Here is a 25,615-nt window from a genome sequence, read left to right as displayed (position 1 = left end):
TTTATTTAAGATTATCTGCCCACCAATTAAACAATTTAAATACATTTTGTAACGCGCAATTGGTATAATGATATCCACATCGTATAGAATTATCAGCATCTAGATTATTTAAAGAATCTATGTCTTCGTAATCCGCATCCAGGGTCTCGATGTACACGCGCTCTCGCTCATTGTCCAGAAGCAAATTCCGCAACCATTTTCGTTTTTCGTGTCCCTTAACATATATGACAGCATCATCGTCGACGTCATCATCGTTATCTTCTTTCGTACCATGCACAGCTTTCATAATCAAACTTTTAGCTTCGCTATACGGAATCGTTCCGTCGTTCCATTGCACTCTATGATGATGACGTATCACCTAGCGTGCGCGAGATTTGTCGGCACTTGCCAGGAAATGCCACGGTATAGGGCTTGCGAAAATGTAATGAGAGAGAACGGTCCGTTTTTTAAGAGCAGCAAACTCTTTTACGACAAACTGTCCTTCAACGAGGAAACCTTGCGGATCTACGAATGTTGGCACAGACATGACTGTCGAGAAGAAAACTGCGATCGATTTCGATGTATAGATTTTATTGTCTCTCATATACCAGCGATGCTCTTAGGTGATCTTGCGTACAACATTGGTCAACGGATTGTACTGAACCACGCGATCGTGTAATGAGACAGTACGCGGTGGTATTCATCGGTACGTTCTCCTTAGTCTCAAATTCCAATCTCACATCCACGGTTGCGCTCTTGACTGATTCGTTTTGTCGAGAACAATCGATGATTACGAATGGACCGTAACGTAGAAAAGACGTGAGGGTAAGACTTGGCTCGAGATACTCGTATCCGTAGTAGTTTTTGCAGAAACGCGTGTACGTTTCGTACAACACAGACCATCTGTTTTTTTCGAAATCCAGATTCATATCATCGTACGGATAACATTCTGAGTTCAGATAGAGTTTCACGTTGGTCAAGTTGCAGTCGTCGAATCGGCTCGTATCCTCGGCCATGATGTTCTTTCGGCCTGTTTGCAAAGCGAAGATGACATATCGCGGCTTCTCCAGCTGAGTAGCGGTCTTGATGGCCCACGAATGCTTGGTTGTACGCTAACAGCGGAAATTCGTACAGATCCCACGAGCGAAAAGCCATGCTCAAGTATCGTCCGCTCTCCAAAGTGCGCAGCATCGATAGTTTTGTTATCTCGTTCAATAACACGTGCGGCATTCGCCATTGTATCTTGAATAAGTCGATCACGGGATCCAATGCCGAATTTCCCATCAGGCAATTGTTGTCGTTGCGCGTAAATCGTATTAAGATTAACTCGTGACGAGCGTTGATTACCACGCGTCTGTAATCCTCGCAGAATCCTAACAGTACGTAGAGAGAAACGCAAAAGTTAAAATATCCATCCGCGTTGGTACGCACATCCCAGCCAGCATTTCTCAGAATCACGCTTCTCTCGGATGACGTCGTTACGTAGTATTTGAGCGCTCTAGTTATGCCCACGTTTCTGTTACGATCAATCTCCACGCCATCGAGCTCGTATCGAATCTCATCGGACATGAACGCCACACAATTATTTCCCAACATCACATCAGATCCGTCGACAACATTTTCTTCGTTAATTTTCCCTCGATATATAGAAAGCTTTCGTACGGCAATGTGTACAGATCCTGTTGCTGTATCGGTATTCTTATCTCATCACTGTACCCGTTATATTGGCGAATGAGTTATACGTATGAGTTTCAATTTTGAAGATGCGATCGTCGAAGATTGGTTCGTCTTTGATGTTTAGGATGTCATCTCACAAATTGCGCACCGCGAATCCTAAAGCTTGTAAAAATTTAACGTTCGATGCGTTGAGTTTCTTTCTCTTTTTGATGCAACCGGATGAGCGAGTATTGTCGATTGGTGTTTTCTTTATAAAAAATACGTTATCTCTCTGCGCGTGCTTCGTTTCGTTCAACACGAGCATCCCAAATGTCGCGCTCGCGTTATCGCTGTCGCCGTCGTACGTGCAATCTGATAGTGATCTCTTCTCCTCTGAAATCGAGCAATCGTCCGTTCTGATCAATAATGCGTATCGTTAGCTCCGTAATGCTCCGTACGATGACTGGCAAGTAAATGATTTGCATCGGCCTTTCCGATATCTTATATCCTGGTGGCACGCTCGGCGAAAATTCATGTATCGTGTGCACACTTTTGTCGTTGCTATACGCGCCCGCGGTCACGTTGCACTCTACACGGATAATGTTTATATTCATTATGTTGATTGACATGTCCGATTTATACCACTTTCGCGGTTGCAATATACGCTTTGACGAGAAACCAAGCAGCAATCCAATGTTATTGGGCTTGTTAAAGTTTATTCTGTAATCACATTTAATCTCACACCTCATCGTGTTGTAATTTGCGCGGAGCACTATCGGGTATTCACCAATGTCATCATCGCCGCGCGCGGTGTCACCGGCGTTATCATCGGATGTGTCGCGTCGCGGATGTTTTCGCGGATGTTAAAATCTCACGTTTCAAAAATTCATTTATGGCTTGCAGTTCGTACGACCCCTCAGGAATCGTAATTTCTGCGTCGTCTTTGTCAAAATAAAATTTGTTGTTCGAAACGTTTACATTCGATATCGTGTGATAAGTCTCCAAAATTGTTAGACCAAGCTCGTAGTCATCGTCGTTCAAATCTATGGCTGGAAAGTAGTTTGCCGCGAGAATGCTGCTCTTCCCGCTTAATGTAAGCGTCAGCGACATGATGGAAAAGCGTTCAACGAATACTGAAACGTCGCGGCATTTTGTAAATTCGCACAGACTTTATAAATTCATGCGCGTCGTTTGGAGAAACCACAAACACAGCTGTCCGCAGACGCTCTGATCGTACGTCTGATAGGACGTTCGATTGTACTCTATCATAACATTGTCTCCGAAATATCGTACCAATTCCTTCAGCGGTCGAAGATCACCGAAACTGTCGAAATATATAACACGATCGTTTCTCTTTGCGTACGCTACCTAATGAGTGCCGGAACTCATCGTGTCATCCAGATTTACGATACCGCTCTCTTTTCGACGCGCGCCGCTAATCGGTAATGCGTCACGCATGAAAATGCCTCTGAAGTATGGTACGCCCATACTCTTCGCCAGCTGGTCCAATTGTACGTTGGTAGTTATACCCGTAGGTATTTTTATTGTCTCTTTGACATTTTTTTTTCTTTTTTTCTTTTTTCGCTGTTACACCTCGTCCGCCTTTGTACGAAATATAGTCCCCGTCCGTGTACGGAGCGAGATACAATCCCTGTCCGCGCGTTTCCATTGCACGATTGTGACGTTGTAGTTCCTCGAGCTGACGTTGTATGGCTTTCTTGTCGTTTACCGCTTTCGCCACGTTGGCCCCTCCGCCAATCATGGAATCGAGCGCGCCCAACATTGGCAGAATCGGTAATATGCCGCCTCGTTTCGCCGTTGGAAGTATTCGTTTTTTTTTGTTGGCTTTTTCGCTTTCATACCCATGCCGATCTTGGTCTTGGCTTTCATCGCTGCCCAAACAGCTGTAGCGACAGCTTTTTCGCCCAAATTCGAATCTCTCGCAATGACGCGTCCTAGGGCTTTATCGGCGAGTATTTTATCCGCCGCGTGTCTGTCGATGAGATCGTTGCTCTGAGAATACGCAATGTCGTGTTCACAGCACGCCGCGTCTAGTGGATTTATGCCCGTTTCACCTTTAGCTAATCACTTAGTTATTGGATGATGACCCAACTCAAACTTAACGGCAATTAGCAGAAGCATTACATGTATCACAAGAAACAATCAGCAGACGTTTACGAGCAATGGGAAAGATCAATAAACTCGGTAAATGGGTCCCACATGATTTGAATGAACGTCAAATGGAAAATCGCAAAGTCACTTGTGAAATGCTGCTTCAACGCCACGAAAGGAAATCATTTTTGTATCGAATTGTAACGGGTGACGAAAAATGGATTTATTTTGAAAACCCGAAGCGGAAAAAATCATGGCTTTCACCTGGCGAAGTCGGTCCATCAACACCAAGGCCAAATCGCTTCGGCAAGAAGACCATGCTCTGTGTCTGGTGAGACCAGAGCGGTATTGTGTATTATGAACTTTTGAAGCCCGGCGAAACCGTTAATACACAACGCTATCGCCAACAAATGATTAATTTAAACCACGCATTAATTGAAAGACGACCGGAATGGGCCAGAAGACATGGCAAAGTGATTTTGTTACACGACAATGCGCCGTCTCACACAGCAAAACCAGTGAATGACATCTTGAAATCGCTTGGATGGGACATCCTTCCGCAGCCGCCCGTACTGCCCAGACCTGGCGCCATCTGACTATCACCTCTTCGCATCAGTGGGGCACGCGCTCGCAGAGCAGCACTTCAGCAATTTCGAGGAAGTTAGAAAATGGCTCGACGAATGGTTTGCCGCAAAAGACAAGCAGTTTTTCTGGCATGGTATTCATAAATTACCTGAAAGATGGGCGAAATGTGTAGAAGTCGATGGCCAATATTTTGAATAAAAAAAAATTAATTTCCCTTGAAAATTACGTGTCTTTTTTTACTAAAAAACCGGAAAAAACTTATGCATACACCTGGTATATGCGTGCGTTGCCACGATTGATTATAATGCTCGACGCAGCAACGATAGATTTGAACCTCCAAATCCGCCTTTATATGCTCCGGAAGTTTGTCCCACACGTGGTCGATATAGTCGCCACATATGCGTAACAATATGATCTTCGGTATATATTGCAACTGTTCAGTGCGCAAATCCCAAATATCAAGTAGAAGCGATAGCGCGAGATACATTTTTGCTACTGAGCGAATCGCGGTTTCGCGCGCCTATAAATAGGCGTTCAATCAAAGCCTAGATAACGCAGTGTGAACATGAAATTCGCGCGGCACCCGCAGACGATACACGTCGTGAACTACGACGAGAAAGCGCAAATGATGGGAGACATCGCGACGAAGCGCAAGCATGGTGAAATACTACCGAGTACTATACGCGCGATTATTTGCGATCCATCGAATTGCGGTAAAACCAACGTTCTCATAAGTTTGCTCGAGAGTCCGCACGGTGTACGTTTCGAGAACGTGTACGTGTATTCGAAGTCATTGCAACAACCAAAATATCGATATCTCGAAACTTTGTTGGCATCGATCGACGAAATCGGCTATTTTACGTTTTCCAACAACAGTGACGTCATTCCACCGAGCGAGGCACGTCCCAATTCGATCTTCGTCTTCGACGACATTGCATGTGATAAGCAAGATGTGATGAGAGAATATTTCTCGATGAGTCGCCACTCGAACGTCGACTGCTTCTATCTCTGTCAGACGTATGCGAAGATACCTAAACATCTGATACGCGACAATGCGAACTTGCTGATCTTATTTAAACAGGATGGTACCAACTTGAAACATGTTTACAATGATCATGTGAATACTGACATGTCGTATTATGAATTCTGTGCGTTATGCCGCGATTGTTGGCGGCTCGAGTATGGATTCCTAGTGATAGACAAAGACAGTCTGCTTGTCAACGGGCGGTACAGAAAAGAATTTAACACGTTCGCGGTACCATAATGTGGTTAGTCGATGTTGATATGTCAATTAGACAACATGAATAACATCAAAGATCGCGAGAAAATAGCAAAACAGATTGCGAAAACGAGCGATTCGATTCGCAAAAAATATCGCGCTTTGAAAACTGGTAAAATAGATGAAGATGTAGCGTTGGAAAGACGCTTCAAATCCATTGTCGAATCTCTAAAACAGATTGTCGAGGAAACACATCCAATTAAAAAAGTAGCCAATGTTGCAAAGGATATCAGTATTAAGAAGAAAAAGAAACGTAAAGACAGCGATGACGATGACGATACTACTACTACTACTACTACTACTACTACTACTACTACTACTACTACTACTATTACTACTACTACTACTACTACTATTATTAACAGGGATTCGTATTGGATGGATGTTGGATGGTTGAAATTATCGCCGCAATCTAAAAAGCGTACAAAACAATTGAATACCGCGTCAGATTCATTCACGTTCGATTCTACATCGATAGAACTATCAAAAGAACTATCGAAAATACCGCTATTTGTGCGAAATGAAAATATTTTTGAAACAAAAGACGTTAGTGAGCCGTCACTCGAAACAACCATCAAACGGAATCTGCAAACGCATGGAAGTCGTGAGACGCATGGTCAGCTAGGACCATTGGGACGAAAGTATGTGGGTCTTCTTCTCGGTGACGATATAGATAAAGCGATCGATAATGTGTACGGTATCTATTTCGACAAAAGTGGTACAATGCTCGGTGACAAAAAGTTTGACGTTGACAAAAATGACTCCATAATCATAGACAATGTGAGATACAATGGTACATCAGGATTATACGAATTAATCTTCAAGAGACTTCTCGATGAAGCTATATTTACCGAAGATGACAAACAAACGTATAAAACGTAAAAAAACGTATACTATTAACAACGAATGCTCATAGACGTGGTCACAGCGCCCATAATCCCATCATGGGCAACAAGGGATACAAGTACATTATCAAATATCATCGCTCCGCTCGTATCTACATATAAAAGAAGAAGAAGTAAAAAGGGTGCAGGCATGAATAATATACCATCCACCATGAAGTTAACAAGATCGATTACGTGCATTGGGACGATCCCAATGAACTGGTGGATCGACTTCGATTACTCGGCTTCGCACCGAGCTGGTCACAACGCTCACGACAACGAGATGCTGTCGATCATCGAGGAACTTCGCGAAGCCGGCATTATTATACATTAAATCGCGTGTCGACGAAACGAGCCAGTCGACTGACGTCAGTGAGGAAGAAAACTTTAATTGTAATAAATCTTATTTACACGCATTAATATCAAACATCGTCGAAACATGAGATCGTCAAAATCCGATGAACGTGAAAAAAATATTAACTCCGTAAGGCGACGACTCGTCGAGGAATTGCACGTTCCAGCCAGAAGAAATTTTCCACGAAGACGTGTCATAATTCGGGGATACGATCCCTGTGACAAGCTGATATCGTCGAGATGCGCCCATATTCGAATTTCAACAGAGGTCATCATTACATACTCACCGTTATCGATGCGTTGAGCAAATATGCCTGGGCCGTACCGCTTAAGAGCAAGATCGGAAGCGAGACGGCTAACGCTATCGCCAAGATAATTCGAGAGAGCGGAAGATGCCCGAGAAATATGCAAATTTGGATATGGAGAAGGAGTTTTACAACGCCGATGTGCAGAAACTCTTGAAAAAACATAGCGTTAATCATTATTCCACGTATTCGATATTGAAGGCATCGATCGTCGAACGGTTCAATCGCACATTTAAAAACGACATGTGGAAGATGTTTACATTTAATGCTACTTACAAGTGGGTCGACATGCTGCCACGTCTCGTGTTAGATTACAACGCGCGCAAATATCGCACTATTGGCATGCGACCCATTGACGTAACTCCCGCGATCGCTAAAAACTCTTGGGCACGGTGTACAGCGCGATAAAGATCGCAGGTCCAGCAAAATTCAAAGTAGGCGAATCGGTACGCGTGAGCAAGTACAAGACAGTTTTCGAAAAAGGTTACACGCCAAATTGGACCACCAATGTGTTTAAGATCATTAAAGTGCAGCGTACTAATTCCGTAACTTATCTACTATCGCGGAGACTATCGCGGAGAATTCGTTGCTGGAGCGTTCTACGAGCACGAGTTGCATCGCGCGACTCATCCGGACGTGTATCTCGTGGAGAAAGTACTGCGTAGGAAAGGAGATAAGTTTACGTCAAGTGGCTAAGATTTGATGGGTCACACAATTCTTAGATACACAAAAATAATGTGATTTAATTCATTTATTGTAAACAAATATAAAAATATTTATATAAAAAATTTAAAAATTCATTCATTTTATTATAAAAACAAATAAAAAAAATATTTATATATAAATATATACAATAAGTCTTATTTTTTCTTTCATTACATTTTCGTAAAGAAACTATACAGATGGACTAACTACGATGAAGATAATATATAAAATGTATAAAACTATGGGAAATACGTACATATAAACTATAAGTACATATAAATTACAAGTACATATTGTTGTACCCCGGATGGGCTACAACGTTAATTTTTAGAGAATAGTCGGGTTCGTTAAGCCTAAGGAGTTGGGACTCCGAGCAGGATCAAACGAATGGAAGGAAATCTTCTTGAAATCACTAACACACTTTTTATGATACTTGATTTATTTAACAACTGCACAATTTCTTGGATTTAATTATTGCTTATATTATTTCTTTCACACACGGTTAAACGTCGGCGGGCGCGTATCGCGTTACTCTGGCGGCCGTCGACCGAGTATGTCACCTGAGACGTTGATTAGTATGGCTCGCGTGAACTTCGCTGTGCTCGTGTAATATCTTGCGCGATAATTATAATGACAATTCCGAACGACACGTTGTGTTTGATTGATTCCCGACTCTATCTATTACGCCTTGTGTAACCGGTTATATAGTCTGATCGATGCCTGGTCAGCATTCTGATCGATTGCGTCGATCGGTTGCGTGATATTGATCAATCAATATTATGCTCGATTTGATCATCAAATTTAGGAATTTGCTGATCAGCTTTTTCGCAATGTTCTCGCGATGCATTTCTGCGGTCTTTCGAAAGACTGGTCGCGATTTCGGCGATCACACATTTGTGTAATCTTTCGAAAGACTTTTCGAGGTTCGTGCAACCTAATTTTGTTGCCATGCGGACTACTTTTATTATTGGTTGTAGGCTACAACAATATAAACTACAAGTACATATAAATTATAAGAAATACATACATATGTATATGCATACGTACATATGTGCATAAACTACAAGTATGTATATACATACGTACACACGTACATAAATACATACGTACATATGTACATACATACATAAATACATACATACGTATATATGTATATGCATACGTACATATATATGTACGTACATTACATACTGTACATATGTACATACGTACATATGTACATATATTATATTATATATACATATATACATATATATACATATATTATTATATATACATATGTACGTATGTACATACGTACATATGTACATATGTATATATAAACTATAAGAAATACGTACATATATGTACAAAATGTATGTATAAAACTATAATATGTATAAAACTATATATAAAAAAATACATGTATATTACAAAGGTATTCGCCAATGGTAACGTTTCCGTCGAATCCGGTATGATGTATCGTTTGTCATCGTATGAACTCAGAGCAATTTTTGACTCGGATACCGTATATACTTGGTGTAATTTGGATCTTATACATGACTGGCGACGAGTCATTTCGATCTCTTCATTCAAACACCGTGTATAATCATCGAATGTTATTGTTCGCGCTACGACGTTATTTTTTTATACCTTTCGCCTTTTTGGTGTCCTTTTTACCATCCACTCTCATCGCATACATTTTCGCTCTGAGTCCGACAAATTCCGTCATAATCGCCGTTATTTTCGTCCTTCATTAGGCCGGGTACTTTTTTATTCACGAGAGACATACCATATGCGTTGTTCGCCGGATAATCGCTCGTATCGAATCTAGCGATATCGCGTTTCATCGTCTCGTACACATCATCACATTCAATGTGATATACAAGACTGTCTGTGTCGGTGTACATGATTTTACATTTGTCGCGATACAGCGGTAACATATATTCGTGATGAAATTCGTACAAGCAGATTTTTGATATATCGAGTATACACATACCCACATAAATCGGCTTGTTGAATTTTACCTCGAGTTTACGCAGTTCGACGGCGATTAAATTTTCCGCAAAGACGCTGCGGCTGTGGAAATTTAGTTTCGCGATCATTGCCTCCGCACCTTATCGTCCCATTTCGTTATTTTACATCCACGTGATTCCGGATATTTTCCATCGTTTTACCGAATATCGCGTTGTTCATTAATTTGTATAAATTTTTTTCGAAATCGTTTTTCGCGCACATTCTAAGCTGTGTATTAAATTCGATGTAATCGCGTAGCCAGGTGGATTGAGCGAATTGTAGTACGCGGTGTATTTTTGCGATACGAAGACCGTGACGCGTACATTGCTGCAGGTTACGATAGTGGATGACATATCGCTTTTTGTCATATAGCGTCGCGAGAAGTTTATTCTGCCGCGTGCCGGGTGGTTTATCGTGCGTCGGACAAAAAGGTAAATCGGTGTGTCGGTCGTGCAGATGATGCGGATACTCGAGATCGACCTCGAGAATATAACCCGTCGACGAATCCGGAGCGATCGCGCTTGCATCAAAGCGATGTCTTCAACCCATCGAAATTTGGCATAGGGCAGCGGTTGACACATCGCCCATCCGTATAAATTGTTCACGTCGTAGTACATCAAATACGACGACGGTTTCGACGGGTCGTACGAATGTACTTGTTATTGGCCTGCGTGTATCTGTTGGAACATTGACTGAGGCCGCCGCGTATACCGCGCTCGATAAACATAACCATATCGATGTCGATGAGCAACTCAAATTTTACACGCGTATGTTTCAGCATGGCGTCCCACGTGAAACCTGGCAATGTGTAGTAATGAGCGGGATCGAGACTGTAACTTTTGATACAACTTTCACGGAAATTTTCAAAAACGTCGGCCAATAACAAGACATCAGTCTTCAAATATAGATCGCTATATTCGCCTAAGGTTTCAATAGAGAACCGCTGCCAGATGTTCACGGCGTGCGCGTAATCATTCTCCGACACTGTGTTACCGGTCAACGAGCTATAAAATGATTCGCGCGATGGTAGGCGCGTGTCCTTGTCCGCGCGATCCACGTATTCATAAGGAAAGACACCTTTACGCGTCAACAAATCAAAATCCTCGTTCGATAACGTGGAAAATTCGGAATGTAAAATTTTCAATTTCTCTCTACTTAAAAAAGATGTCAATTTATCGAGACTGGTACTCAAAAATTTGTACGAATCGATGAATCGTAATTGTACACAATTTTGCGAATCTGATCTATCTTTGACATGTTTAATGAATGAAATGTATTTTTCTTTTGTTATCGGCAGCACGTCAATTTTGCCTTCATACGCCGTAGCTATTTCTGTGATAACAAAGTGCGCGTCATAACCGGATAAATTGTGAAAGACTACAGGAATGCAATATGATTTTTTATAGTTTAGATTGCAATTCGAATGTGCGGGTCCGCGGAAACGACCGGTAAGGTGGCAATGATCACGTACCCGCGTGTCGTCCGACGCAAATGATTTCTCACAAATGTGACAATGCGTCGCGCTACGGTATGTCTCCCACTGATCTCTCGATAATGTTTCCATAGGGACATTCGCGGATAACAAAATTTTTATTTGATGCGCCAAATTTTCGAGTTGTTGAACGAACCATGCAACGCAGTCTTCGCCGCGACGAAATTGATACGCCGATAACGCATCGTTGTACGAGCATCGCACATAATATCCTATGCTAAATACCTTGTGCTGCTGTTGATATGTGTACGACGTGTTTTCTCTTTGTGGCTCCATCCTTCGCAGTGCACTCAAGATCTGCGTAGATGAAACGATGAATGGAAGTCGTTCTTTGTTGCAGTAGTTCTTGAAGTCGAGCCACTTGTCGTCTTCATTCGGCAGTCGGATGGCGCAATCATTCATCCGTTCGCAATCCACCGTATGCGATTCCAATTTCTCGGATGAATTAAAATAATGTAAACATCTGCAAACGGAAAACATGATTTTTTAGTATTTTTATTTAAATTAACAATTATAAAATATTTTACATATTTTACATATTTTGTTAAAAAATGTGCATACGTACCGATCACAAAAGTATTTCTTGTATTCTTTTTTATTTAGTTGCGAGCTCACAAGACGGGATAAGTTTTCGATGTACGCGAAGTGTCCATTATCGTCGCGCGGATCCTGCATATACAACAAATTTGCATGTTTCTTCATTTTCTTTGTTGTCAGATGTATTGGGAGAATCTCCTTTTCCTTGATACCATAGACGTTGATAGAGATTTCGTTGAGATGTTCGAACTTTTTAATTTGATTCAACGTCATCGGAAACGTAATGTCTTGGAGATTTAACACCGTCGTATAATGTGGATACGATGATTCCCGATTTGTATGCCTTTCGACCGGATGCAAGGCCGCGACCACTGACCATGCGAAACACGCATTGTCCGTTGACTGCACGTTAATTACCGCTCTCTTTAACATAATTTCCCGCGGTAACTCGATGTAACACCCCGCGTGCATTGGATTATATTTATTAACATTAATTGTTAAATTTAATATATGTGATAGCGCCCATCCACTGTCGCGTTCTTGAAATTCTTCGAGTGATGTCAACGTAGGTTCGATGACGTGCTGCTCGTACCACTCGTCCACATTTGACACTCGAAAGAGTTTACTATTTTTAGTGTTTATACTTTTATTGGCGCGTTTATCGCCCGTCAAACTCGCCGTTGAACGCGGTGTTTACTTTTACATTATTGTGTCTTTCTATAATGTCTCGCACTCGTTCGAGCACTACACCACTGGCATCTTCCAAAAATCGTCGCGGCTCGATATAGTTCACGTTGATCACCGCACCAGTCAATATACGGCTTTCAAACGCCGTATCAATCTCGCGCCAAACGAGAGATCCATTGTCTCTACTGGTGCTCGCGTACTCGCTAACGTGCACGAAACGTCTTTCTAATTGTACCTTTGCACCCGCGAGTCGTGCGATCCTCGCCACTACAGATTGTCTATTTGCAACGGTGAGTCGAGGACGCTTAACACGACTAAGTTCTTCGAGTTGTTCGATACACTCGTCGCATTGTTGCAGCCACGCGAAACACTCCACCAAAGTAGCGACCTGGCTGCATTGTTCTAGCAGCTCGTTCCACTCGCTCGAGATGTTCCATTTTTTTATACTGCGTCCCACGAAGCACTTGCACTTGCACGTGATTTGTCCATAATATCGTCTTTTTTTTATGCGGTGCAAATTGGGCACATATTGCATGGCATTATCACACAGACGGACTGTTGGCAATTGGAGCAAAATCGACCGTTTAACGCATCAAGAGTATTTATCTCATGCTTCCTAACGGCATACAATACTCCAATGTCAGTGTCCGCCAGACGAACCATGCGTTCGGCACATATAATTAGAGCACCACCTGTCGAATAATAAAATTGTATTGAACAATACTTTTTATTATTATTCAACGCAAGAAATTCCGAACGCGTAACAATTTTTTCTGAATAATCCATAAGTTCATCACTCATATCACTTATGCAGTCACTGTCGTCAGACAACGCATGTTCATCTTCGTCTTCAATGTCAATGTTAATATTGTCAATATTATTAATCTCCATTTCTAGTTCATCTCCAAACTCTTCGTCCACTATATTCCTAAGGTTTTCCATGTTTATATTAAACACATTTTTTATATTTAACACATTATTCATCGTCAACTATTTTTCTTACACACAGTATTGCAGTCGATATTCACTTCGAGACTTCGGAAAATCTACTGTGATCTCGCATACCCAATGATCTACTATATATCATCTGTAATTTCGCTGTCCCTTTGTCAAACTCGAAGCATGGTCATAGGTTTTTCGAGTCACAATTTGGATTTTTATAGCAGCCCAAGTTTTCCCATTTTTTTTACCCTCAATTTTTTCTCCGATAAGAAGATTCGATAGAAAAGATTTGATGACTTTTTTTTTAAAGACAGCATAACTTGAAAGTAACAGTTGGAATAATATCAATCCGGAAATAGTTTTTTTTCAACATAAAAAGAAAGAAACTTGGTATTTATGATGGAATATTATTTATCGGTGTAACATCGATAAATCGTAAAAAATCATTCAGTTTTATAGTTTTCGTTCCGTGTCACTGTCAAAATTTATTTGGCTCTTACGTGAAAACTTGGACTTGACCAAACAGGAATGAACATGTTTCAATACTTATTATTAGGAAAAAATTAAGAGAGAAGAAGTGTCCATTTACCGACTTATTTTTATTGAATAATTAATTTTTCGAGATTGTTCGAAATTAACTCGTTACAACATGTACATTTGTTTAGCAGCCGAATTATTGGCGCTTCTCTTACCATGCTGTGACACGTACAATTGTCAATGCTATTTTTTCTAAATCGGGATATCATTATAAATCTTTCGAATTTGTTTAGGTACATTATTTTCATTAAACAACGGATTTTTGAGATTGTTCGAAACTAACACGTTGTGACACGTACATTTGTTTATTGCAGCCGAAGTATCGACACTTTTCTTATCATGCTACGACACATACAGTCGTCAATGCTATTTTTTCTAAGTCGGGACATCATTATAAATCTTCCGAATCGCAATTTGTTTAGGTACATTATTTTCATTAAATAACGGATTTTTCGAGATTGTTCGAAATTAATTCGTTGCAACATATACATTTGTTTATAGCAGCCGGATTATTGGCGCTTCTCTTAACATGCTGTGACACGTACAGTCGTCAATATTTTTTTCTAAATCGGGACATCATTATAAATCTTCCAAATAGCAATTTGTTTAGATAGCAGCCGGAATATCGGCGCTTTTTTTTCATTTTTTTTCCTACATCAATTTCTACAAAAAAATATATTTTCTAGCAGCTCTTCCTAGACAAAAAAGATTCCCCCTTCCCCCCCTCAAAAATACATTCCAAAGGATCATCGACAAAGCATTCCCCTTTCCCCGCCTATGCCTACCAGTTACCCCCTCTCCTTTACTCCCGCGTCCCCGAGTTACCCTCTCCTTTACCCCGCAGACCCGCACCCCGCTCAGAGCTCTTGGGTTAGAACCGGCCTAGTATCACTACTCCACTCCTAAAACTTCGTCGATCCTGGTAAGAAATAGAAAATGGTAAGAAATAGAATAGAATAGAAATTTATTACACTTCTAGCATACAAGCCAAAGAAGGGGACTTGGTTTACAATCAGTCTAACCCATTCATCCATCCTTCGCGGCACTACTATGTACATACTTCTCAAAAACGAAACTGACTTTAATAATTAATACGTACAATTTTTCCTATGCTATCCTACCATAGCTAATTACATTACCTAACTCAATCGATCTGTTCTTACATATTCTGCTCCTCTCTATTCTGCTTATTACTCTATAACCTTCTGTCATGCCCTTTTCTATTTTCTCTATCTTCTCCTCGCTTGCCTTTTTCCTCTCCTTGTTTTTCCGCTCTTATGTACTCCATTCTAAACTTCTTCCTGCCTTTCCTCTCTTTCCTCACAGTTCTCCATGCAGCGTTCCTTCTCTTTTCTTTATTTTCTTTTCTTGTTCTACCTCCTCTCCTTGACTTCTAGTTAATTTCCTTGTACCAGAATTCTTCTCTCTCCTTTATATCTTCGTTTCCTACTCCTCCTTTACTTTCCCTTTCTCCTTTCTCCTTTTGTTTCTCCTATTTAATTCCTCCTCTGTTCTTCCTTTCTTCTATATCTCTCTTCTCTATGCCTTTCCTATTTTACCAACCAGTGTCTTCCTTGTTTCCTTTTCTCCTCCATCTCCTTTTCCTTCAGATCTTCCTTTTTCTCTTTTTCCTTGCATTTTTTTCTTTTTCTTTCCTATTTCGCCAATTTACTGTGTCTTTTCATATTTTATCTTCTTTCCTATCATTACTTTATATTATTTCTCTCCATTTATTCTTTCGTTTTCCCACTTCCATTCTGTCTTCCTTTTCCTTCTCCTACTTCTTGTTTGCTACTTAAACTTTCTTCTTTCCTTTCTTTCCTTATCTCTCGGTTACCTTTCCTGTTCTATCTTGCCTCATTGAAAAGATTTCATCTTCTCTGTTTTTATCCTGTTCCTTTCTTCTTCTCTCCTTTGTCTTCCTTTATCTTTTTCTAGCTCCATCTCTTAGGTCTTTTGAATCTGAACTTCTATTCTCCTATTTTACAATCCTACGCTCTTATAATCTTACAATCAATCAATCAATCTTACCCTCTAATAATAATCTTACAATCTTGTAGTGTACAATATCTTAATACCTTCTCCTTTTTTCTCGATTACCTACAGTTCATTTCCTATCTCCTATCCTACTTATTATTACTTATTATTATCATTTTCTGCCTGTCTATCTTACCTCGCTTCATTCGCTAACCTCCCTTTCACTTACCTCAGATCCTTCTTATTCTTTCGCTGCTCTTTCGATTTTATCTTCTAACGCTTCTAATCTATCCTCTAGGTTCCTAATTTTCTTTGTCCATACATCCTCTTTTATTTTTATTTGCTCTAGATATTCCCTAAACATCTTTCTCTCATCTTCTATTTTGTAACCTCTCTCTCTAACTGTTCGCGTAATTCTTTTTTCCCACATCTCGATCTAATTCTTGCCTTCTCTCTCACATCCTATTCTAAACCTCAATGTTTTACTTCTTCCCTTTTCCTCTAATACTATTTTTAACTGTTTTCCTTCCTTTAATTTCCTATCCTACTTACGCTTCCTATTTTACCCGCCTCTTTTTCCGCCATAACCTCTCTTCCTTGTGCCTGTACTAAAACCTCTTATTTCTCGCTTATATTTTTTTATTCCTCTCTACCTTCATTCACTCAGCTTCTACTCACCCTCTCCTCTTTATGCCTACTAAGCCTTACTATTCCTCTATATCCATAAAATATTCACCGCTTTGTCCACACATTAGCTTTCGCATGTCCGCATACATCCATAACCCCTAACTAAGTGGTAAGAAATATTAAAATTATTAATATATAAAATAAATTGTTCATATTATAATAATCAACTTACATAGAATTGTTTCTGTATATTAACTTCACATATTTTACTGCAAATAATTATTAATAATGCATTATATTTTATGTTCTAATATATTTATTATATTTACAGGCGCTCATACGCAACATATAGAACGCGTTTGGAGGAAAATTCGGGAAAATACCAAGGTATGGCACAATAATAAACATGCTTGGATATTTGTCCGAATTTCTCTTCAAACGCGTTTATAGCAGACTGGAACGAATATAAATTTTCTTTCAAATCATCGCGGTTTTACGATAGAGAGAATTTCGCAAAATCCTTATGGAAACTCACTTTATGTGAAAAGTCGTAAATCCATGTGAAATCAAACAATTATAGACTTCGTTTTACCACATAACATGGGGGAGAGGGGAGAATGGATTTCGGAAAACCTTTGTGGAAATTCACTTTATGTGGAAAGTGATAAATCCATGTGAAATCGAACAATTATAGATCTTGTTTAAAAAAAAAAATTTATAATTATGCAATTTCACAAAAATTTAAAAAACCGCTCTAATATTGCACGGAGCGACTGAAACGCATGCGCATGTGGTCACAGCACATGCCCATATCGATACGTTTCGTCGGTATGTCAAGTTTCCTAACCTTGAATAAGGTTTGTTTTACAATGCGTTGTGTGTCGGTGTCGTGAGTCGTAGGCCGTAAAAATGAGCCAATCACAATCAAGTATTCTCCCCATATTCGTTTGTAATTAGTCTATTCTTATGGCCCACGACCACGACATCGACAGATGACATATTGTAGAACAGGGGTAACACAAACTTTAACGACTAATATCTCGGTTTGGTAGAGCGAGACTTTCTTTTACCAGATTCTTTCGTTTCAAAAACGCGTCGAATGAACCCAATTTTATCGAAATCGGACGACAGGCCCCTAAACTTAACATTTTAAAAACAAAGGGGGCAATGAGAAAGGCGCGGTAAGAAGTGCGCACTTAATTATAATTTTTTTATTCAAAGAATCTTCAAACGTTTCGGCTCAAGTTTGAGCCATCTTCAGTGAAAACAAATGGTCACTGCACTCTAATGTGGTAAGGTAAATGGTGTGTCGCAATATAATTATTATATTTTAATTAAAATATAATTCTTATATTGTATGTAAATAATAATTGCATAAATAATTATATTAAAGTCTTTTACGTGCGATCAATGTATATACAGAAACTGAGGTGCGTTCAGTCTTTGACGCTGATCTTCGGAAAATAGGTATAACGACAATCCACGGGTGGCGCACTCATCTACTTCTAGCTACATACAGAAAAAAGGACCTCATTTATGCTCCTCATTATGGGTGCTTTCCAACAACGTACACAGGCGACACTGTGTAACACAGTTGTCTACACTGGTGCTTTCCATATATGACACAGAGAGACACAGAACGACACTGCAAAACATAGCTCAATCCTAAGTTTGGCCATATCGGATGTCAATAGTGCCAACATATCAAGCAAAATTATTTTTTTAAGTATAATACTAATATACATTCCGGTCATTATTGTGGATATCCGGTCATTATTTTGGATACATTCCGTTTCTTGCATGCGCACAATGCATCATTTATCCTTGTTTAATGTATTGTGATAAAGATAAATGACATCACGCGTATCATGCGAGAAACGGAATGCATTTTTTATCTGCAAAAAAATGTCTTTGTCGCATTCGAATAACATAGTACCGAACCCGAAATTCTTAGGTAATCAATATTCAGTTTTTTTTTTATTTAAAGAACTATATAAGCTTAAAAACATTACGTATTTGTTGAAGACCCATTATTAGTATTCTATTGGATTAATTTTTATTGCAGATATATTCTTTTGTCAGCATTGTAAAGGAATTATTTCTACATTAGATGTCATACTTGTTTCAAAGGAAAAAAAGTTTTCCTTGAAAGAGAAAAGAAATTATACTCACCTGAAATGAATGAAATTCCATGTAATGTCAAATCGAAAAGATCATAGTTATTTCACAAATATAAAATAAAGCGCTTTGTAGCTAGGAATGAAATAATCAACACACATAATTTACTTAAATTTATTTCAATATGTATCAATAATTCTTCAAAAAATGCACTGGCAGTAATGGATAATAACAAAAAAAATGCGCTCATGTTTATGCGTGATGATCTCTTTCTACGTTACAATCTTTTACGCTCTCTAGTGAGCGTGTTTCGTAACTTAACTTATGTGTTCCAATTAAACTCTATAACTGTGTCTTACAGTATCTCTCTGTGTCACACTGTGTAACACCAAACTCTCCTTGTTGGAAAGCACCCTGTATATATTAGGTATAAAAAAAAGTTCTGAGCTTTTTTTTGTAAAATTCAATCTTTATTCAAAAACAAACAAAAAAATATTAATCAGCGAAATATTCCCCGTTTGCATCAACGACCTTTTGCCATCTTTCGGGTAGCTTGCAAATTCCTTGACGATAGAAGCTCACCGGCTTCGAAGCGATAAAGTCATCAATGCATTTTCGTATCTCTTCAAATCTCACGAAATGTGTATCAACAAATGATGCTGCAGCGACCGGAATAGGTAGTAATCGGAAGGCCATGTCTGGGCTATACGCCGCGTACGAGAGAAGTTCCCAGCCTAACGCAAAGATATGGTCCTGAGTCGCTTTTGCAACATGTGGTCGAGCATTGTCCACACGCAGATAAACGAACTTCCAACAGCAGCGTCACGATCCGATAGCTACTATCGAAGAAAAGAAGAAACTAGAAATGTGTTACTATCATCATCGTTTTGGACAGAAAGCAAGAAAGTTTACTTCTCCTTGCACACAACAGCCTCAGAAGCCTTGAGCCATTGAGGAAAACTAATGTTGTTGTCTACAAGGAGCCAAAGCAGGCGGCATTCCTATTCAAAGTAGAATTTTTTCGTATCACGGAAAAGATAACTGAAATGCGTTTTTTAATCGACACCAGAGCGGATATTTCGCTTATTCCCAGAAATCGCTCCGCAAAATTTGTTTGTCCCATTTCTTTTAAGCTGCGAACGGAACAAAAATTAAGAAATACGGAGAAAGGTTGCTGACACTTCATTTGGGACTCAGGCGCAATTTCAAATGATATTTTTGCGTGGCAGATGTAACGCAGCCTATCATAGGTGCCGATTTCCTTAATTATTTCGGATTGTTGATCGACCTGCGGAATCGTAGATTACTAGATCGCCAAACCAACCTGTCAACAACGGCGCAGCTCATAGAAAATCCATACTACAGTCTGTCTCAATGGTGAGCAGCGATTGCAAATACCGAAATCTCTTCAACAAGTTTCCTGAGCTCACCACAGCAGCACGTCAGCCAACTACGCATGAAGTAGTTTACCACATTTTAAATAAAGGCCCATCAGTTTTCAACCGACCTCGACGTTTGTCAGGTGAGAAACTGCGGATAGTTAAAGCGAAATTCGACTATATGATCGGTACTGGAATTTGCTGTCCCTCTTATAGCTCATGGGCATTTCCATTATGCATGATACCTAAAAAACAATCAGGAATATAACGCCCATGCGGTGATTATAGGGCATTTAACAGCTGTAACAGTTTCGGTACGGGATAGGTATCTCATACTTCATATCTAAGATTTTACCTAAAGCTTCGGTAAAAAATTTTTTCTACCATAAATTTACACCGAGCGTATAACCAAATATCTGTCGCCGAAGAGGATGTGTCTAAGATTACCATAACCACATCTTTTGGCCTATTTGAATTTCTCATCGTTTGGTTTATGCAATGCTGCTCAGATGTTTCAACATGAATGCCATGAACGCAGTCCTCCAGGGATTAGATTTTTGTAAAATATACATCGACGTGTTGCTTCCGAGACTCACGAACAGCATGAAGAACATCTCCTGCAGATCTTCAAGAGATTTCAGAAAGCAGGTATTACGTTCAACGCTGCCAATGTTTTCGGAGCTACCGAAGTTGAATTTCTTGGATATACTATTACTCAACATGGAATCAAGCCTCTTACAAGTAAAGTACAAATCATATATCTTACAATATCCTAAGCCTACGACAATAGCACAGTTGCATAGATTCCTAGGCATACTAAATTATTATCGCAGATACATCAAAAACGCAGATACAGCAGCAAGCTTTTGTACGAATACATAAGAGGTATCAAAAAAAAAATGATAAAAGATTGCTGAAGTGGAAAAAGATGGCTAAAAAACAAAAAACACTTTTGAACGCTGTAAAAAGGAACTAGCTAACGAAATTTTATTGACCCACCCACTTGATACAGCACCCTTATCGTTAATTACGGACACATCGGATACAGCGATTGGTATGAACTAAAACAATTCCATCAGCATCCTATGGCAGCCTAAGAGCAGCCTATCGGATTTTTTTTCAGGAAATTGGGCAAAAGAAATACAGCATGTTCGATAGAGAATTATTAGCCATGCATGAAAGCATCAAATATTTCAAATATCTGGTCAAAGGAAGAAAATTAATAATTAAAATCAATCACAAATCGCTAACATACACTTTTTGCCAGTGTCGTGACAAAGCATCACCTCGTCAATCTAGATATCTAGATTTCATAGGTCAGTTCATTATCGACATCATATATATCATAGAGCATCAGAACACAGTAGCTGACGCACTTTCGAGAATACAAACTGTTAATATCCCCCAGTGATTGTGACAACCGAGTAACTAGTTGAAGAACAAAAACGAAGAGTTAGGATGAAGAGTTAGCAAGGTTACTACAAGGAACAACCTCATTATGGAACAACCATTAAAGTTGCAAGAATTCACGCAGAAATTTCTTCAATCCATATACTGTGATTGCTCATGAATGTGAAAATGTAATTAGGCCATGTTTCCTCTTTCATTATGAAGGAAGATTTTCGACGTAATTCATGGGTTCACCAGGGATGCCATTTCATGTACGATTGCAGCCACGCTGCAGCACGTAGAGAGGATAGGCTGGCACACACACTAGCGCGAGCGCTCGTCCGTGTACGCTCCGCGCTTCGGCCAGCTTCGAGCGGAGAGAAGGAGTACTAACAACTGTTGTCTTCTTCTTTCTCGAGAAACGCTGTACCGCTGATTTGAAGCTGGCATCTCATGACATGACACGAATTAATCATGCGAGGGCCGATGTTGATTATTTTTACACTTTTATACATTTTTATTTTATTAAGTTAATAACATTATTACAATATATATTTTACAACATATATTTTTTTCATACATAAATAAAAATTAAAATTTGTAAATACAAAAATTCACTCTTTGCCAATATATACGCTTTTTATTTGCAAAAAATAATTATTATATTAAAAAAAATTTAGTGTGGTCTTATAAAGATATTTAGATATATAGCTATTATATAGCTATTAAAAACTGAATAAATATATAAATAAATATATAAATATATAAATAAACAATATATATATATATATTATATATATTTATATTATATATATATATATATATATATATATATATATATACCAATAAATATATAAAATAAATATTAGATATATTATTATATAAAAGGGAATTGCTGAATATAAAAAGGCTATATAGCTTTTATGATATTAATAAATAATAGAGAATAATAAAACTAATAACTGATATGAATCGCAAAAAGAAATTCAAATTATGTTAATACTCTTATCTTTTCATTATTGTTATTAGTTTTTAAATGTTTAATGCTTCTTTGATAAATTTTTATTAAAAAAAGTATTAATTATTCTTTTTAGTAATAATTTATCAAAGAAGCATTAAATATTTAACAACAAATAACAATAATGAAAAGATAAGAGTGCTGACATAATCCACTTAAATTTATTTTTGCGATATTGATATATATATTGATATATTCTTTTTCATATCAACTATTAGTTTTACTATTATCAATTATATTTATTAAATAAATTTAATAATATTAATATATTCTTTATAATTGTGAATATATATATATATATATATATATATATATATTCACAATAAAAAAATATAAAATTAAATATTATATATTAAATATAATTAATTAGAGGAACTTGTTATATAAATTGATAATCCACGGTAGGATAAACATATAGGATGAACCTGTTTATAAATTTATATACTGTTGTTTTAAAATTATATTATTAGATTAATAATTAAAAAATTTTTGATATTAAATTTGAATTCAAATCAAAATGTAGTTTGGACAAGGTTTAAAATGAGTTACAGTTTAGTAGATTATTCGAATATTAATTTTTAATAATTAATTGAAGAAGAATTTAATTAAATTTAGTATAATTTTATTAATTGATAATAGATTTATAATGTGTACAAATTGCCCGTCATTCTCATTAATACATAAGTGAGAGAGTCGTAACATAGTAAATATATTGGAAAATGTATTTAGATAAAATTTCATTTAAGGAATTTATTGGAATAATACTGTTAAATTTAAGAAAAACTTAGTTTATAACTTTAATTATAACTTTAATTCTAAATGTAAAAATTAATTATTTTGAGGATAATGTAAATTATTTATTGGTAAATAAAATTATATTTGTTTGGGAATTAGTTATATTATATATAATAGTAACATTATTACACTATTGATTATACTACTGATATCAGATAATGATAAAATTTTAATCACGCGTACACACGTACACACGTACGCACGCAGGCACACGTTCACGCAGCACACGTACACGCAGGCACACCTACACACAGACACACGCAGCATATGCACATGCAGGCACACGTACACACAGGTACACACAGGCACAAGCACACGCAGGCACACGACACGCATACGATAATGAAGCATATTAAATTAGATTGAAAATGTGATTTATATTTCTTAAATAATTATAAATTGTAACTAACATGTCATTGCGTCGTCGAGTATGCTGCTCGCTGTGTCGTGAATAAGAAAGAAACAACGAACTCGATTTTCCATTGTTTATCTCACGATGCGCGACGATTTCATTTGTCTTTCGGTGACTTCGCGTACCATCTTTCAATCACATCGTGTATCGTGTCCTATACATCTTGACTTTTTAATATTGAAGAATATATTCGAGATTAAAAGGTATAACTTTCCATATACACATTTACACACACACACACACACACACACACACACACACACACACACACACACACACACACACAAGGAAATGTAAAAAATCAATTTTACAATATTAAAAAATTAATTTTTAATATTACAATAAAATTAAATTAAATTATTTAAATTATTTTTTATTAATAATTTAAATAAATAATTTTTTACATTTCCCTCCTGACGAAAGAGACCACCACCTTCTCGCGGTTTCCGTCAAGCAACAATATACGTTTTATATTTATAGAAAATAAATACAATAAAAGTACAAGGAATACAATATACAAACGCTAAGTTTTTAATAATTATATATAAATATCTTTATAAGACCACAATAAATTTTTTTTAATATAATAATTACTTTTAGCAAATAAAAAGCGTATATATTGGCAAAGAGTGGATTTTTGTATTTACAAATTTTTATTTTTATTTATGTAAAAAAATATATATTGTAAAATATATATTGTAATAATGTTATTAACTTAATAAAATAAATGTATAAAAGTGTAAAAATAATCGACAATGGCATCGCGCCTCGCATGATTAATTCGTGTCATGTCGTGAGACGCCAGCTTCAATCAGCGGTACAGCGTTTCTCGAGAAAGAAGAAGACAGCAGTTGTCGGTACTCCTTCTCTACCGCTCGAAGCTGGCCGAAGCGCGGAGCGTACACGGACGAGCACTCGCGCTAGTGTGTGTGCCAGCCTATTCTCTCTACGTGCTGCAGCGTGCATGAAATGGCATCCCTGGTTAGCACACCCGAATGGCCGAGCTACCAGTCGCCAAATACATCTGGCCAAGTATTAGCAAAGACATTCGCCATTGGTTGCGAACGTGCCTACAATGCCAAAGGGCGAAGATATCAAGACACACCAGAAATATACATGAACATATTCTAATACACGACGTTTTCAACACGTGCATATTGATCTCATTGGCCCGCTTTCACAGGAATACAGGTGTCTCACAGTAGTAGATAGATTTTCACGGTAGCCCGAACTATAGTTACAGACATCATAGCAGAAACCGTAGCAGCTTTCTACCTCAATTGGGTGGCAAGCTTCGGAGCACCGAATAGCATTACTTCAGAACAGGGCAGAGTTTGAGTCTGAGTTGTTCATCGTTCTCCAGACTCATTGGCTGCAAACGGATTCGTGTGTCACTTTACTATGTCGCTTCTAACGGATTAGTAGGACGCTGGCATCGCACACTCTTGCCTTAATGACTCACGGCACTGGAAGCAGCTGGACAGAACACCTATCTATCTAACTTCTACTTCTGGGTTTAAGAAACGTGCTACAAAGAAGATTTGAAATGTTCAGTCGTGGAAATAGTTTTCGGAACTACGTTGAGATTGCAAAGTGAATTTTTCGACAACGGAGACACATCCACAGATATCACTGTATTCGCAAAATGGTTCAGAGAACGGATGAGACGAATACGAGTTGAACCTACACACATCATAGCAAACGCATTCCGTTTGCACATAAAGAATTAGGTACGTGTACTCATGTGTTCTTACGAGACAACACCGTTAAAAAACCTTACAGTAACCCTACAAAAGACTGTATCAGATCTTGCACAGAAGGTCTGATAATCTATATACGATCTATATCAAC

The 25,615-nt window shown here is 38.2% G+C and overlaps 2 protein-coding genes and 1 pseudogene across 2 annotated transcripts; all 3 read right to left on the bottom strand.

Moving 5' to 3' along the window:
- Window position 1: 1 nt before the first annotated feature.
- LOC148937518 (uncharacterized) lies at window positions 2–987 on the bottom strand (annotated as a pseudogene).
- A 9,190-nt stretch (window positions 988–10,177) lies between these two features.
- Window positions 10,178–11,763, bottom strand: LOC148937517 (uncharacterized). The gene has a single exon (XM_089072092.1). The coding sequence runs from the start codon at window positions 11,746–11,748 to the stop codon at window positions 10,471–10,473; it is 1,278 nt and encodes a 425-aa protein (XP_088928218.1). The 5' UTR covers window positions 11,749–11,763; the 3' UTR covers window positions 10,178–10,470.
- A 723-nt stretch (window positions 11,764–12,486) lies between these two features.
- On the bottom strand, window positions 12,487–13,415 carry LOC148937516 (uncharacterized). The gene has a single exon (XM_089072096.1). The coding sequence runs from the start codon at window positions 13,103–13,105 to the stop codon at window positions 12,542–12,544; it is 564 nt and encodes a 187-aa protein (XP_088928222.1). The 5' UTR covers window positions 13,106–13,415; the 3' UTR covers window positions 12,487–12,541.
- Between the last annotated feature and the right edge of the window lie 12,200 nt (window positions 13,416–25,615).

The sequence above is a fragment of the Pogonomyrmex barbatus genome, unplaced genomic scaffold (genome assembly GCF_055798465.1).
Source record: "Pogonomyrmex barbatus isolate J1 unplaced genomic scaffold, ASM5579846v1 scaffold13, whole genome shotgun sequence".
Classification (NCBI taxonomy): domain Eukaryota; kingdom Metazoa; phylum Arthropoda; class Insecta; order Hymenoptera; family Formicidae; genus Pogonomyrmex; species Pogonomyrmex barbatus.
Note: the sequence above shows the minus strand (reverse complement) of the source record. Positions and strands in the feature narration are given on the sequence as shown.

Bases quoted from the DNA above. Each gene is read 5' to 3' on its own strand.
- LOC148937517 (XM_089072092.1), bottom strand. From the start codon at position 11,748: ATGAATGATTGCGCCATCCGACTGCCGAATGAAGACGACAAGTGGCTC.
- LOC148937516 (XM_089072096.1), bottom strand. From the start codon at position 13,105: ATGCAATATGTGCCCAATTTGCACCGCATAAAAAAAAGACGATATTAT.